General features: G+C 35.5%; 1 protein-coding gene across 1 annotated transcript in view; it reads right to left on the bottom strand.

Annotated features, from left to right (window-relative positions):
• The window catches only part of LOC106883775 (ectopic P granules protein 5 homolog), a 130,856-nt gene that overhangs the window by 20,691 nt on the left and 91,905 nt on the right, over positions 1-18,260 (bottom strand). The window contains exons 26-34 of the mRNA XM_014934904.2: positions 17,973-18,096; positions 15,807-15,954; positions 14,240-14,411; positions 10,953-11,043; positions 8,563-8,640; positions 6,681-6,823; positions 4,904-5,072; positions 4,439-4,630; positions 1,698-1,829 (exon numbers count right to left, since the gene is read on the bottom strand). Coding sequence (XP_014790390.1) covers positions 1,698-1,829; positions 4,439-4,630; positions 4,904-5,072; positions 6,681-6,823; positions 8,563-8,640; positions 10,953-11,043; positions 14,240-14,411; positions 15,807-15,954; positions 17,973-18,096 — 1,249 coding nt within the window. The remainder of the gene's footprint in view (positions 1-1,697; positions 1,830-4,438; positions 4,631-4,903; positions 5,073-6,680; positions 6,824-8,562; positions 8,641-10,952; positions 11,044-14,239; positions 14,412-15,806; positions 15,955-17,972; positions 18,097-18,260) is intronic.

Genomic DNA, 18,260 nt, shown 5'->3' with positions numbered 1-18,260 from the left:
AAACAGTGGGACATCTTTTATCAGGTCCTTGGTATTAGAACCTGCTGAAGATCAGAAAAACTAACACAAACAGAATTATATCAACTTTTGTTTCATCAAATTTTCAGAGTGTGGATAGCTATTTTCTCAAATATAACACTGTATGATGTCTCTATAAGTTTATATTTTATCCTTTTCTAAGCTCCTTAATGTTACACTAGAATGAAAGGCACTTGGCAATGCATTTGTACTTCTCTGCCTAATAATGCAATACTACCACTTTTGCACTATTCTAGATTGCTTGGTAACAGAGAACAATGGCATATTCCTTAAAAAAAGTTGCCAGGGAAACAATGGGTTACATTTTAGGGAAAATACTCCTTCCTTTGCACTGTGACTAACTTTAACATTCCACTGTTCACTAGGAAATGTTTGTACCAACTATACAGGCAATTGAATTGACACTGTCTTAACTGTGGACATGGTCTTCTCTCAAGAAGACCAAATTCCACAAGAAATCAAACAACCATTCTGGTTCTATTGAAAAGAGTTCTACTGGTGATTGCAACAATTGATGCACGGAAGAATGCAATCTCCACATGATTTGAGTTCACAGATGGCTGTTCTGTTCATGATTGTCACAATGACACATTGACAAGTCAGATTCAACAATCATACAAGCAGCAGCAGTCCAGTGTCATTCCAGTGATTGGAGCGGAAATCATAACTCTATCACAGAGACTAACCAGAGACAAGAAAGAAAAGTAACAGCCATCAATAAACATATAAAGCAAGTTAATGAACAGGCACAAGCAAGAAACCATGTTTACAAGGTAGAACTAACAGGTACCACAAGATACCTCATCTGATACTCTTATAATTACAAGGTATCTCTAATAATTAAAGGTACCTCAAACAGATACCACATGGTACTTTGTTCAATGCTCTAACAATTCTACCCTTTACTTATGACAGGCAAAGTTGACCTTAGCAAGATTTCAACACAAAACACTGAGAGTCAGAATAGATATCACAAGGTATTCTATTTAACACTCTCATGATGCCCTTCACAATTAAATCATGAATAATTAGAGATTAATATGCATTATTAGATCAATTATTAGAGACAAATTGCAATTTTATCCAATGCACTAATGATTCTACTAATTTGCTGCTCTAATCAAATTATTAATAATAAGAGATAAACATGCATTATCAAATTAGTAAGTCAGATATGATTTAAGACAAGAAAAATAAATTCAAAAAATGTAAGTTAAGGAAGTGATTTTAAATTCTTAATCGCAGAATAATGCTAATAATATAGCCTGAACAGGATAAACTACCCCTATTTTGCAGAGAAAAGTGTAGGTGGCTAGCTAACTCTACCTACATTGTTTAAATAATAGCTACTTTTAATGAAGAAAATGAGCTCTATAAATTTAAATGTGTAGATCTAGGATGTTGTGATGTTCATATCTGAACATAAGTTCCATAAGTGAAGTGAAATGACATCATTACAAACTGAGAATTGAATCTCGGTATCAGCCTTAGCAAGCCATAGATACTGCCTCTTGTTTTTTCAAAAGCTCACAACATCCCTGTTGAAATACTGAAGTATTCTCAATGAAAGTACTTAGTTACAGAGTTTAGTTTCAACAATGAGAGGAATGCAATAACAATGAAAGGAATGAAAATAACGTTAGTTTTGTAACACTCACCTCAAAAAGGATCAGTTCCCTTGACATTGGTTCTGCTCCACAGCTGATAAAAGCTGTTGATAATACGTCGATAAGTTTTACAACTTCAGGATGTGGGAGGTTGAGTTTCTCTAACCAAATACACACATCGAACTAAGAAAGAAACAACAGACACAAGTCATAGAAAATATAATCTAAAAGGACTGATGGAAAATATAAAAAGAATTACATATGAATTAATAGTAAATATATTTTGTCTCACAATGAAGAAATTTCTGAGCTAAACGCTAAAATGTATGAATGAGCATGGCGTCAGCAACTGAAATTAGGGCAAAGTTCTACATAATATTTATACCTTAACATATGGGACATCAATACGAGGCGGTGCTGAAAAGAAACTGGCTTTGGGTAAAAGGAAATACAGGAGGATCAGTTAATTATGGTTTTAGTCAACATATTCCCCTCGCTGATTCACACACTTATTGCAGCAGTCCTTCAGTTTTTCTAAGCCCTGTAAAAGATCTCGGAAGGTTGGGCCTCCAACGAGACCTTTTGCGATACCCTTAAAGTCAGAAGCTTTCAGCACTCCCTTGTATATTTCTCAAACTGAGGTTCACTTAATCATTCCCAGTCTTATAATCAATTGCAATTTTATCCCCAATATTCCTCTACAACATACAAGGGAATAAATTCAGATCTCTTATTTGTTATAATGTTCTTGACTCTAAGCAAGGGACACAATGGCTAATTGAAAAACTCAAGCTTTATTCCTACTTCATGGTTAGTAATGAGAATGAAAATCTTCTCCTTCCTAATAACTAATGTAGGATTTGTTAATTAATAAAAAATATTACTTCATTTCAATGTAGGGAAAATTAATATAAAACTGCAATATATTAATGACTGGGCTTAGGAGGATTTCCTTAAGATGCTTTCTGCATGAACAAATGGACAGCATATAGTTAAGTGAGGGAAGGGACTAATATAATGTAAAGAGGTTAAGAATATTGTGAAGAGGAAAAAAAAAAAAAAAGCTATAAGGAATACTATCGCAAGGGAAACAACTCTAATGTCCAAATTAAAGATTGAATGAAGGTATGCAGTGGGGAGAAGGAATTTATTATTTAGTAAATATGATGACTACTGATGTTTTAGTCATATTAAACCTCTTCAATAAACCATGATCTAAGCAATAATTACCTAAACCTAAACTGAGGGATTATATTGATATTTGAGAGAAAATTATTCACCAAGTAGGCAAATTAAAATAATCCTTTCTACTATAGGCACAAGGCCTGAAATTTTGGGGGAGCGGTTGATGTAATCAACCCTAGTGCTCAACTGGTGTTTATTTTATCGACCCTGAAAGGATGAAAGGCAGAGTCGACCTTGGTGAAATTTGAACTTGGGAGGTAAAGAGCTGGAAGAAATGCTGCAAAGCATTTTTTCCCAACATGGTCACCACCTTAGAAAAATTTTAAATGATTAGATAAGATGCCATCTAGAAGAAAAGCATTTAGTTCATAAGAAGGAGCTTAAGAACTAAAAAAAATATGCTGGCAATCTTTCGTTGTCAAGGAAGTGAATTCAGTATGAAATATGTTTCGGTTTTGTTTTTGAGACAATTTTTATCTAGAATAACATTATTCAGCCTATCTTTCCTTTTATTAAATCGGCAAGGTGTGACTTGAAGGAGATTTGGTTGCTATTTTCAGTAGGCTGACCAACCATGTACAAACTAACTTACTGGTTTACAATTTTTAAGTTGGTTACTCTTACTCTTTTTTTACTCTTTTACTTGTTTCAGTCTTTTGACTGTGGCCATGCTGGAGCACCGCCTTTAGTCGAGCAAATCGATCCTCGGACTTATTCTTTGGAAGCCTAGTACTTATTCTATCGGTCTCTTTTGCCGAACCGGTAAGTTACGGGGACGTAAACACACCAGCATCGGTTGTAAAGCGATGTTGGGGGGACAAACACAGACACACAAACACACACACATATATATATATATATATATATATATATATATATATATATATTTATATATATATATATATACAGCGGGCTTCTTTCAGTTTCCATCTACCAAATCCACTCACAAGGCTTTGGTCGGCCCGAGGCTATAGTAGAAGACACTTGCCCAAGATACCACACTATGGGACTGAACCCGGAACCATGTGGCTGGTAAGCAAGCTACTTACCACACAGCCACTCCTACGCCTATGGTTAGATATCTCTGGTAAGTTTAGATAAAGCAGTAATTAGTAAAAGAATAGTAGATTAAATAGTTAACAATAATATATTTGTAGCATAATGAATTTAAAAAATCAATTAATTAATTTTAGTTGAAACCATTCTGCCTCTGAATGATTGTCAAAGGTATTGGTTCTCAACCAGTTTTTGCCTGTGGACCCCTTTGATTCCTATTTTACTCTACTGGATCCCCATAGCCATTTGATGTATATAAAAAAAAGTCCTACTGTATTTTAATAATTAAATAAAATTAGAAATTGTATAAAAAAAATTAAAATATTTTGTGTATCATAGAAGTGTATTCAATTTATTGCACATAAGTTTTAAAAATAAAATCTTATATAGACCCCGAAGGGCCATATGGACTCCCAAGGGGTCTATATGGATCCCAAGGGCCATATGGACCCTGGTTGAGAACCACTGGTCTAAGGGTAAAACTTGAATGTTTACTCACAAAGAAGTCTATAAAAGCTCAAACATTTTAAAGTGTATTTCTAAAGACTTACCTTTGATAGCAGCATGAAAGCCATATCTATTTGACATGAACGAAGGACAATCAGTTTTTCATACATAGCCAAAAAGCAGCCTGGATTCAGATTGGGTAAGAAGTGAGGAGACATTAAACCTGCAAGGTCAGGATGGTCAAGCACAAAATTCAACAGAACAGGGCTTTGGTCAGGCATTTTCTGAACAAATTCCTGCAAAGGAACAAGACATTGGAATATAGAAAATAATTCTGTATTAAATCAATGTAAAATAATACTGAGACAGTAAAATAGACAAAATGGAATAAGCAGAACAAGAGGAGACATGTGGGATAGAGAAATGCTGAAGAGGTCATAGGATGTGTGATGAAAGAACTTTGACAAAGAAACTAAAATAATAATGGGTGCATTTTACATGGCACCAGCAAACTTGTAAAAGAATAAAAGAAAAGTTTCTCTCAATTATTCCATTTCATTCTGACTTACCTGCCCAAGAATATCAAGACAAGAAGCAAAAAACTGTCGGGTTGGTGGGTAAAAATTGGTTTCATTAGTAACCATATTAGCAAGGTAATAAAAGATGGCGCAACCAATACTTTGTAGATGCTCAATCTTGTCTACTTCTGTCCGTGCTCGGGTCAACTTAATCAGTGTACTGAAAATAGAAAAAATATAATGTTGAGCAACACTGTAGCAATATGAATATACTGGCATAACACTATAACAATATAAATATACAGAAGTATATATAACAATATAAATATACAGAAGTATGTATAACATCATATAGTAATATATTTACAGCAGTATAACACTACAATATATTTGCTGCAGTATAACAAAATAGCAATATATTTATAACACTATAGCAATCTAAATATAGCAGTATAATATTATAGCAAATAGCAGGTACAACTTCTAAGTCATAATGTGGAAACAATTAATTAAGTCTAGTCTAGTGGTGGTCAGCCTTTGGACAAGTCCTGTGCATGTAAATCATCTCCAGCACTCTCTATATGACCAGGGAGGGCCTGTATGCTCCCCTGCCACCATTAAGTAGATTACTGGGACTTTGGTTACCCTAACTGGATTTGGAATGAACACTGGAGTGGTTTCCTATTAGCTTCTCCAAGCGGGTGGGATTGAACTCAGAATGTAGAGAACCAGAAAATGAACCATAAAGCATTTCTGCCAACGTGCCAAGGATTCTGCCACTCTCCTACTTGAAAAGCAATGCGAAATGAGATGTTTTGCTCAAGAACACAACACACCGCCCTGCCTGCAAATTGAACCCATGATCTAACAATCATGAGTGCAACCCCTAACTAGTAGAGCAAGTGGCTTTAGTTAAGTGTTTGAAAAAATTTTAACCCTTTAACATTTAAACCAGCTATATCTGACCCAAATATTCTGCCTGTTTTATGTCCAAAGTGGCCAGATCTGACCTCTCACATCTTTCCTACAATATCATTGAAAAAATATATTATCATATCATTGAAATCTTGAGATAATGCATGCTTAATTCAAAACAATGTGAAACATTACATCTGACATAGTAACTTGACTGCTAAAGGGTTAACAGTGTTCTGATCTCTTATCTCTACTATTCATTTTATATACTGACAGCCCACCTACTACTCCCACCACTACCAGAAATTTCTTTATTGAACCATGGCTTTATTTCAACACACTTATCTGACTCAGGTAAGTATAGAAAAGGGGACATTACAAAAACAAGTAACCTCTAAGTACTATCATCATGATGACACCCTTTTATTTTTGTGGCTTGTACCTATAATACACCATATAGCTTAACATTATGTCTTAATTTTCATCAGCTTTGTTTTAAATCACATTATCCAATGCATCCTTCCCTTTTAAACAGTAAGATGTGATTTGAGGAAGACTTGGTTTCTATTTCTAGCAGACTAAATAAATGTCCTGCAATCTTGATGATAATTATAATGTGAACTCATTTCAAGTCTGTGACAGATATAAAAGAAGGAAAAATTATTCTGAATTGAAACCAAGATATTAGTACACTCAACACCAATACCACTCAAGGTAATAAACCAGGTTGATACACCCTACTGCACTTATCACTATTAATGAAGTTTATAATTTATCAGAAAAAGTTTTCCTTTCAAATGTTTCACTTTTAATTTATAAATGCTCTCCAAAACATTAAGACTTCAAAATTGTGTTTATATCTTCATTTTGTTTATGGTTCAAATATCATTCTTTGCATAAGTCATCAACTTACGTGATAATGTTTTCCACATGAACTGCAGCAACACAAACTTTTTGAGGAGGAGGAAGTAAACCTTCTTGTACTAAAACTTGTTGTTGGCCTTCTATATCATTAAGTTTCTGTTGTATATCAGCATTTAGAGTTTTTTCACATACCTGTAAAATGTGCAGAATGAAGAAAGATGATAAATAACAATCACATTTTTAACGTCTATCATATAAAGAAGTTGCAGTTTTAATTAAAAGAAAAGAAATATATAAAAATATATAAAGAAAGGCGGTGAGCTGGCACAAAAAAGCAACACGTTTGCATTATGTTATATATACAATAATAATAATAAAGGACGTTACCGTATATACGTTTACAAACCAAGGACGTTATATAGACCTCCTTGACTCAAGTTTGAGAAGGGGTGCGTATTTTACACAAGGTTTAGGTTTTTCAGAGGTACAGCCCCCTAAAAATCTCCTGCGTATTATACTCAAGGGTGGACTATTCTCGAGGACTTACAGTATATATGGACAAAATAATGGAAATGCCTTAAAATCTCAAAGAAATTTATTTTAATATGGGGTAGGACTGCCTTGGCAGTAATTATAGCTTGAATTCTACAAGGTCTGGATTCATACAAAGTTTGAATTATTTCCAAAGAAATTTTTGTTCATTCTTCAGCTAAAGCAGTCTCCAGTTCTTGTAGTGATGATGGTGGAGGATATCAATTCCTTACTTGCTTATCTAAAATGCAGCATAAATGTTCAATAATATTGAGATCTGGGGACTGTGTTGGCCAGATAAGATGTACAACTTCACTAGAATGTCCCTCGTGCCATTCAGTAACTTTAGCTGTGTGAATTGGTGCAATATCATCCTGAAAGATTGCTTTTCCCTCCAAAACAGTTCCGCAACCATAGGATGAATTTTATCAGATAGAATGCTTAAATAGTCTTGACTATTAATTCTGCCATGAAGGGAAACCACTGGGCCAGCGGTTTTCCAAGACACCCCACCCCTATCATCACAGATCCTCCTCCTAACAAGATAAATGACTATCAGAATTAATAGAGTGTAGTAACGCCTGCGCATGCGTAGTCTTACGCATGCGTAAAATTAAACAAGCAAGCGTTTCCCGCTCAATTCATTCTCTTTCACGCTGGCCAGCGATTGAGCAAGGACGTGTGTTTAAAGCTGTCTCTACATCTTTCGGTCTTATACTCGACAGCTCGTTATTCTCACCTCTAAAGATGTATAACTAAAAGATATGTATGTTTACCAAGTAAATAAATGTTGTTTGAGTTGTTTAGTCTGGAGTTCAGCGTTCCGTCAATTTCTTTAAGTTTATAGTAGAAAGTCAGGTATACAATCTAAAGATGTATAACCCACTTTCTACTAAAAGAGCATCAGATAAAACACTTTGCAGCATTTAGTTGCCACCCTTTACAATCTGAGTTCAAACCCTGCCTAAGCTCCTAAACTTTGTCTTTCAATATTCCAGGGGTTAAAAATAAAGTATCAATCAAGTATAATCAATTGTTTAATCCCTCAAAAATTGTAGCCTTCTGCCTCTGAAATTCATACATTGTGCTTTCTTCAACTAATTATACTCCTATGCAGAGGATTCATGCAATTTGAAGGAACACTATTTAACTACTACTACAACTACTACTATTACTACTATTATTATTATTATTATTACAGTCAGTACGAGGCTCAATAATCTAGGTCGGTGAATCTGTAAAGAGAGAGAAAAAATGAAAATCATGTTGAATAGTGAGAGAAAGAAGTTGAACAAAATATGAGAGGATAAAAACAATATGTCAACCATAAGAGAAAGTGCTGCAGAGTAACATGCACACAAAACGCACAATGCAACAATGAATTATATCTAAATACTTACTCTTACAGATGTTGTGATTGAACCAGAACACTTGTGGGTAAAGTTGATAGTACTCCTGCATTCTAGTGTTACTGGTACCTATCAACAATTGAAAGATTTAATGTTAATGAATTTGATTTATACAACAGCAGTAGTTGAGAAACAGACCAAATGTTTTTATTCACATTAAATAAAATAATATGCTTAAATAAAATAAATATGCCAATACCAACATCAGCACTTTAATAGGCACATCATAAATATGTGTGTGTGTGTGTGTTTGTTTTGATATTCAGTTATAATAAAAACAACAATTTTACATTAATGTGATGGGTTACTCTATACTTTTGTAGAGTATTAATTTATTACTGCAGCGTGGAAGGTGTTTATAAGCCATTTAAAATAACACACAAAAGCCGTCAGATTCACTTCAACATTTAAATTTAATTTGTCAAAATATTTTCGTCGCTTTGAGACCACGACCTGTTCACTGATAAAATTGTGCTGCATCACATTTTGTCAGTGAACAGGTCGCGGTCTCAAAGCGACGAAAGTATTTTGACAAATTAAATTTAAATGTTGAAGTGAATCTGATGGCTTTTGTGTGTTATTTTAAATGGCTTATAAACACCTTCCACGCTGCAATTGTTTTCATTCCAGCACACGATCTCAGATCAGGTCACTTGCTATGCAAGTACATCTCCAATAATTTATTACTCTTACACATGAATATTGTTGACTGTGACTTTGAAGTTTCAGCCAGTTTATATATATATATAAAAACATTAAATAGACACATTTTAAACACACGCACACACAAACACCCCACACTACCACCACCACCACCATCATCATCATAATTTAGTGTCTATTGTCCATACTGGCATGGGTTGGATGGTTTGACCAGGGCTGGCAAGCGGAGGGGCTGCACCTCCAGTCTGATTTGGCATGGTTTCTACAGCCGGATGCTCTTCTTAATGCCAACCGCTCCAAGAGTGTAATGGGTGCTTTTACGTGTCACCGGCACAGGTACCATTTGCGTGACAACAGTATCCGCCATGATTGCAATTTCGCTTGGCTTGATGGATCTTCTTCTCAAACATAGCATATTGCGAAAGGTCTCAGTCATATGTCATTGCCTCCATGAGGCCCAACGTTCAAAAGGTGCTTTTTACATACCACTGGAACAGGTGCAAGTTACGCGACACTGGCATCAGACATTGCCTCTGTGAGGCTCAACACTCAATAGGTACTTTTTATGTGCTGCTAGTATGGGTGCCAGATGCCTCCATGAGGCTCAACGCATGATAGAGTTTATTAAGACAGATTTCCTATGGTCAAATGGCCTTCCTGTCACCAACTGTTACCTGTTTCCAAACAAGGTAATATTTGCCCATTTGCAGAATATTTGAAATTAATGATACTCATTTACAACAAGAATGTGATGTGAAGACAGACAAGGACAATGCAAACACACACACACACACACACACACGCACGCACATACACATGCTCAAATATACGTACATATGACAGGCTTCTTTCAGTTTCTGTCTACCAAATCCACTCACAAGATTTTGGTTGGCCTAAGGCCAACCAAAGACATTTGCCTTAAGGCAACATACAGCTGGAGTGAACCTGACACTATTCTTATATGTATGAGAGAGAGAGAGAGAGAGAGAGAGAGAGAGAGAGAGAGCATAATGAGTAACATACTAATATATTTGATATGATAGTGCTATAAGGTATTTCCAGTAGATTCTCTGTAAATGGCATATGGCTAAAACAACCATCAAATTTTCACAAAATGCGTGCAACAGCGCGTTTAGTGTATTGAAGGAGAAGCTAGCTAAGCATAAGAGGAACTAGTTGCAGTATGCAAGAGAGAAGGCTGCACTTGTTTGGTTAAGTGTATGGATGTAAACAGTCACATAAAGGAGTGCCAATCACTTAAAGTGGATGGAACTTGTGGAAGAGGGAAACCCTGGAAGACATAGGATGAAACATTGAATGTCAATCTCAAGACAAAGAGCCATATGAAAGAGAAGACTAAGGACTGAGATATCTGATGCATTGTAGTACTCAAGAAGACCTGTCCATCATAGCAGGATTAATATCAGTTCTGGCGTCACATAAAAAGCACTCGTGCCAGTTCCATGTTAAAGGCACTGGTGCCACATAAAAAGCACCCAGTATACTCTGTGGAATGGCTGGCATTAGGAAGGGCATTCAGCTATAGAAACCATGCCAGTACAGACAATGGAGTCTGGTGCAGCCCCTGGCCTTACCAGTTGTGGTCAAACTGTCCAACCCATACCAGCATGGAAAATGGATGTTAAATGATGATGAGGATGATGATGATAAGTAGAAAACGACTAAGATAAGTTATTAAAAGCAGTTGTTCTATATACCTGATTCCATTCATTGCTGTAAAGTTGAGGAAGCAGATCAAGGTATTCTAAATCCATAGTTATATGTCTAGATACCTGCCTGGAGAAATTTCTGAAAATAATGAAAGGAAAATATAATACATTAATAGGTAGATCCAAAGTGAAAAAATTATTCATCAAATGATTTTACAGAGATTAAATATATGTTTGATACTTATGAGGGACAACAATGCTACATGGTAGTGAGATGTGGGCACTGAATGCAAAGGACATATGGTAACTAGAAAGTAATTAAGCTAGCATGTTCCATTAGATGTGCAACATCAGGTGCATAAACAACAAAGTACAAATGTGTTGACAGAAAAATTGGGTATCAAGGAATCACTTGAGGATGTAGAATGCAAGAGAGAAGACTACTCTGGTGTGGATATGTGATGCATATGGATGGGGACAGCTGTATAAAAAAAAGGACCAGTCATTTAATGCGGATGGAACTTGTGGAAGAGGGAGACCTTGGAAGATATGGGATGAAGTAGGGAAGACTGATCTCAGGGTTTTGAATCTCATGAAGATGACAAAAGTGTGGGGCAACTAATAATGTGTGATACTCATGAAGATCTGTCCATCTTGGCAAAACTGAGATTCTGGAACATCATGTAAACATTCACAACTGGGCCCCACACTCTATTTCTTCATCAAGCTTTGTTCACCACCCATCATCTCTCTATCACTTACCTAACTGCAGTATTCTGTTGCTGTAATTAATTGAGGGCAGAATTATGTCTTATCATCCTTTTTTGTGATACCAGTTGTCTTTCTCACTACCAGGAATCACTTCATTTGACATCTATGCTTCAGCCTTTACATTGTTCCTCTCCACTCACATTTTATATTGATCACCCATCCTTCTATGCCACCAAATTATCTCTTTCTATTACTCTCTACTTAATCATTTTCTGTTGACTTACTCCTATTATCATACATCTTTCAATCTCCTGATGAACCATATTAGTCATTTCCCCTCATAGTCTTGTAACCTACCCACCTATATGTCATCTCCTTTTCTCTCAACTACCCACTGTCTATTGTATTATTATTAGGTTGTCCGGAAAGTTCTGAGTGTTTTTAATGTTTCATTGAACAAACACACCTGAAACACAACAGTTAAAACTTTGGTATTGCTTGAAGTGGTAGTGCATCTCTTCTTTGTTCTTGACTAAAAATAGATTTATCTTTTATTCCAGTTACCCTTTATTGACATTTGAAATGGATAACCAAAAATTCGATATTTGTGTTGCATTTTTTTCAAAAGGAGAAAATGCTGCAAAGACTTGTGAAAACATTTGTGAAGTATATGGTGATGATGCTGTTGGTGAATCAACTGTTCGAAGGTGGTTTGCAAAATTTAAAGCTAGAGAGTTTAACTTGGAAGATGACAGTCACAGTGGAAGACCTTCAAAATTGGATGAAGATATTTTGAAGGCAAAAATCAAAGAAAACTCAAATATTATGACTAGAAACTTGCAGAAGAGTTGGAAGTTTCTAAAAGTATGGCTCATAAACACCTAGTGAAGCTAGGATACATTTCTCACTATAATGTATAGGCCCCTCACAAACTCTCAGAAAAGAATTGCTTGGACCAGTATTCTGTTTGTGTTATACTTTTGAAATGGAATGAAAGCATGACTTTTTTGAAACAGCTTGTGACTGGAGATGAAAAATGAATTGTGTATGAAAACATAGTGCAAAAAAGATCCTGCAGTTTGCATAATGGTTCCCCAAAACAGCAACCAAAGACAAATATTTATGTCAGAAAAGCTTTTCTTTGTGTTTGGTGGGATCATAAAGGCATTATTTATTATGAGCTTCTCCCACAAAACCAGACCATTGATTCTGATGTGTACTATCATCAGCTGGCTAATTTGAACCAAAGAATCAAAGAATTCAAGATGGAGATTGCCAGCAGGAAAGGGGTAGTGTTCCAACAAGATGATGCCTGACCACATGTGTCTTTGGCTACCCAAACAAAGTTACATGAACTTGGCTGGGGTCTCTTATGCCATCCACTAGATTCTGCTGATATTGCACCATCTGACTACCACTTGTTTTTGTCTCTAACAGAACTCACTGCAAAGAAAAACATTTAACAATTTAGATGGAGTGAAAATGCATCTAGATATCTTTTACTCTTCAAAACCAGTCAAATTTTATGCTTGTGGAATACCTAAATTGCCTGATAGATGGGAAAAGGTTATTAATAATAATGGAAATTAATTCATCAAATAAAATCTATTGAAAGGTCAATTACATATATATCCATTTTTGCATATTAAAAACACTCAGAACTTTCCGGACAACATAATACTATTGTGTTTCTCTTCGCCCGTCCTATTTCTTTATTGCCCACAAGGGGCTAAACATAGAGGGGACAAACAAGGACAGACAAAGGGATTAAGTCGATTTCATCGACCTCAGTGTGTAACTGGTACTTAATTTATCGACCCCGAAAGGATGAAATGCAAAGTCGACCTTGGCAAAATTTGAACGTAACGGCAGACGTTCCACTAAACATTTCGCCCACCATGCTAATGTTTCTGCCAGCTTGCCATTTTCTTTTTTTTTTGTCTCAGAAAAACCAATCTTATGATTATCATTATTCTTCAACCATAAAGAGAGGAATCATCACAGACATTCGCCCCTCCTATTCTACCACTCAGCACCTACTCTCCCCAATGTTCCCAACAAATGATATATACATTCATCACCCCTCAACCATTCACTGCATTCAACCATCAACAATATCCAACCTTTAGTCATCATCTACTCTCCCCTATCTCCCTCCAACTCATATTTATCATCAACCACTCCCTCAATTGTGGCAGCAGCATCTCTCAGCATAATCCAACATGTAAAGGCAGTGCTTGTCAGGATAATAATATCTCATTCGACGACAAGAGTACACAGAGTGCATCATTTGATGACAGAAGCATGAGGATATTTCATCATTTATTGCAAACTAGAATGATAACTAGTTTAATAAAATATTGATCTGATCTCAAAAACTGATAATAATAGAAAGAGGAAAAACTAACACACTTCATGTCTTACTAATTACAGATACAAGAGAATCGTTTTTACAACGAGAGTGAAATAGTGTTGTGTGTGTGTGTGTGTGTGTGTGTGTGTGTGTGTGTGAGTGAGTGTGTGTGTGCATGCCTTTGAGTAAAAGTTAAAGGAGGACATATTGACAAATGTCACTTGATACAATTAATAAAATATTTGAGGAATTAATTTAGTGATATTATTACCTAGCATGGTTGCAGAGTACTTTCAAATCTGTATTTATAATATACATAAGGGTAGACTTCTCTTCAAGTGCAGTAACAGTCACTTCTGGTACAGGTGGTGATGGATCAGTTATAGGAGGGGGGCCTAGTGGAATGCTGTGTGTTTTTAACCGGTTCAGAATTCGAGTTGTGGCTAGAAAAGAAAATACAAAGACAAGACACAAGAATAAAATCAAAAACAAACAAAAAAATATGACAAACTTATTGATTTTATGATCACCTTATTGACTTTATGATCACTTTATTGATTTTATGATCGCCTTATTTATTTTATGATCACCTTAGTGATTTTATTATCACCTAATTGATTTATGATCACCTTATTGATCTATGATCACCTTATTGATTAAATGGTTATCTTGCTCTGCTGATGGAAAGATGTTTATGGAGATGTATATTTGAAGACAAACTATTGTTTCTTGTGGACTGCCAGTTAGACAGTAAGCTAGCATATATCTGGGTATGATTTTAAACTACATAAAGTAGTGGGGCCCTGGTTCAGTAGTTTCAGGATTCTGAAGAGTATGGAACCACCTCTTAGCCATTACTGCTCCCAACCTATGGATTAATTAGCAAGTCAGTTGGGAAAATGGAGCTTGTTAGCCTGGAGCAGGGGGGCAACCCATCTACATAGTGGAAGGAAAATAGAGTTGCAAATGCCCATTGCCCTGCAGATATACCTAGCCATGGGAAAGGCTCTGAGTATAAACCTTGAGGGGAAAAAATTAATAGTCAGAGTCCCTGAGGCAGTTTGACATTGTCTACAACCTTGTTCTGCCAACTCTTGTGATGATACTGGTGCCAAACTCTAATGGCCGTGTTATTCCTTTGGATTCATCAGTGATGTGGGGAAGGATGGGGGGTGGGGGGAACATGCTGCATGGGCAACAACCTGTCCTTCATACCATACTGAACAGGCTTGGATCCTTTCAAACAGACTATACCAGAGCGATAGAACCAGACTACACTACAACCTAAACAGTACCAGGACAACCTACAAGTGCAGCTTGTGTGGAAGCGACTGCCATTCATGCATTGGACCATTCAGCCACAGACAACACTATTCCATTAAGGCAGACAACTAGGACCCTTACCCATGGTTGTTAATGACTGACAGGGGTCAAAGAATTTGTTATCAGCAGATATCAGACACCATCTGTCTATCACAGGTGATACTTTCAGAAAATTTTATATAACCATTCCTAAACAGAAATACTTAGATATAAATATCCCAAAATACCTGCAGTGAATATGATTTTACTATATAAAAACTGAATACTTCTTTGCAAACCCAGAATTCACTGTCATTTGGGTCTCAGTGAAGACATCAACCTCATGAAATATATAAGTCCATGTGACAGAACCTATCTTTCTACATCTTATTGGCAACCAATAACTTAAAATATTTTATTTATTTACAAGTAAATATAACAAAAAATGTCTTTACTTCTTGTAATTATTAACTGAAAATTTAGGAAATAAAAATCTAAATGAGGTGCTTCACCTAAGAAAATATAAATATACTAACCAGTACTGACTCTGAAGTTAGAATCAGTTTTACTTTTCTGCTTATATTGATGATGGTAACTCACAGTGATTTCTTCAGTCCACACAAGTGCCAACGTTAAAGATTCATAAGTAAGCATATTCATATCAATTAACTCCATCCAAGGACTCTGCAAAACAAAAAGTTTCCAAGTTAAAATGTTCTAAGCTATCAATGAAATATTTCAAGTACAACTATTCATGAAGTTTTACATATCAGATAATTACATAACTAGAAACAAGACATGTTAATGTAAAGTTCTATGATATTTACTGCATCTAAAGGCATAAAAGATGCTCAGGCACATTAGATGCACCCCCTCATTTCAGCAGTGCACATTCAAATAAAAAATGTTTAGTGCATTAATGCATGTAATATGGGTCCCACTACACATATAGGACTCGGGATGACTTTTTGAGACATTTTTTTGTTAAAATAAAGTATCTTATAAGCCGCTACCTCCACCACCAGTGCTGCTGTCGTCACCACTACCATCATCATCATCATCATTTATCGCTTGTTTTCCATGCTAGCATAGGTTGGACGGTTTGACAATAACTGACCAGCTGAAGAACTGCCCAGGCTCCCTGTCTGTTTTGGCATGGCTCCTAAGGCTGGATGCCCTTCCTAATGCCAACCAGAGTGTACTGGGTGCTTTTACCCAGCCTGGCATGGATGCTTTTATGTGGCAGCGGCACAAGTGCTTTTTATGTGGCACCAGCACCCACAAGCCTACAAGATTAGGATCTGTTGTTGACTGATGCAGTCAGTAATGTCAGTCAGCAAGGTACACTGTTCAGGCCAGTCCCACAGAGACAACAAAATATGTCGCCATAATGTGGGACACAACAGGAGTGCTCAGCTGAAGTGGGATGCAAGGAACATGCCTGTATGCAAGGACAATTTTACTTAGTTGGATGTATCTTCTCAAACACAGTAAACTGCCAGGAACCATGGTCTCTTGTCATCCTCTCTGTGACACCCAATGTTTGAAGATCCTTCCTCACCTCTTCATTCCACATCTTCCAGAGTCTACCCCTTCCACTTGTTCCCTCCACAATTAGAGATCAAGTACAGTATTTCAATAGTTTTAGTTCATATAAAACCGGTTTGGTTGAATTCTATGAGTAATCATTATTTGAAGTATATGAATAAAGATGGCTGATATAGTTTAAACCAGCAAGGAAACATTAAGTAACTGAAACAGAGTATTGGACTACATGGTTTAGACAGTGTACAAAATAATGTAGCTAAGATAGTGCATCATACGATACTGATGTTTCTAAATGGTATAGGCAAAGCAAATCTGATTGACAACTGTAAATAGGTATGACATAAGAATGTCTATAAATTGCACCAAATACCTGATTTTCTAATCTGATGGAGTTGGAGAAAATATAGATATATTTTCAAATACAATTATTATTATATATTAGATAAAAGAATGACAGGTTTTGCTTTAATCACAGTTTAAAACATTTCAGTTCATTTATGCTACAAATAAAATTAGGAAAACATCAAAAAATCATATTTTCCAATTTTGTCGCCCCCCAAAAATATAGGTCTTCAAGATTAATCGAAAGTATCCAATAATAACAATTTAACTAAGTACGAATTTCTTTAATTTTTTTACAAAACTATATTTAACATCTTGTCTATGGAGCATAAGACAACACCAGCTGTGAGATATGCACCCATAACTCAATATGATTTCTCCACCATCTGTAAGATATACATCCCACTCTGACTTATTTAGCCTTAATGATCTGATTAACATTCAGTTTTATTACAATAACTAATAATCAGTGAGTAAATCAAATAAAGAAACCTAAAAGACAACTGATTCACATCAGCAATTCAATCCAAGTATATTTTATAGTAAGATTAATTAATAATATTCATTTTACATTCAATTAAATGCGAAACAGTTTAAAGTAATATTAATTGAACAAACAGCAAATGTCAGTAGCGTAAAATATATATATATATATGAATACATATATATATGAATATATGTGTGTGTGTGTGTATACATGCACGTACGCTCGCATGCAAATTATTGCCTATAAACAAATACATTATTATTAATTAATCTTAATAAAAAACAAGAAAATGTTTGTATGATATCAAAGAAATAAATAAACCCACCTTATCACAGAAAAATATCTTCTGCAAGCGCTCAGAATCATATTGTGTTGGAAGTGCAGGGAGATATAAGGTAGCTTCATGAAGTCGAGGTTCATCCAGCCAAAATTGAAAACTCTCAAATAAGCTGAAAGGTTTAGGAGAGAATATTTTTAATTATTCGACACTTCTTGAAATAAGTTTATTCTCTTTAACTATTTTCTCTTCATACTTACACTTACAAACGCATACACATGGTTGACTTTTACATTTACAAACATAAACATACACATTTATATACATAAACATACA

Source organism: Octopus bimaculoides, chromosome 4 (genome assembly GCF_001194135.2).
Source record: "Octopus bimaculoides isolate UCB-OBI-ISO-001 chromosome 4, ASM119413v2, whole genome shotgun sequence".
Taxonomy (NCBI): domain Eukaryota; kingdom Metazoa; phylum Mollusca; class Cephalopoda; order Octopoda; family Octopodidae; genus Octopus; species Octopus bimaculoides.
This window is presented reverse-complemented; position numbering and strand designations above follow the sequence as displayed.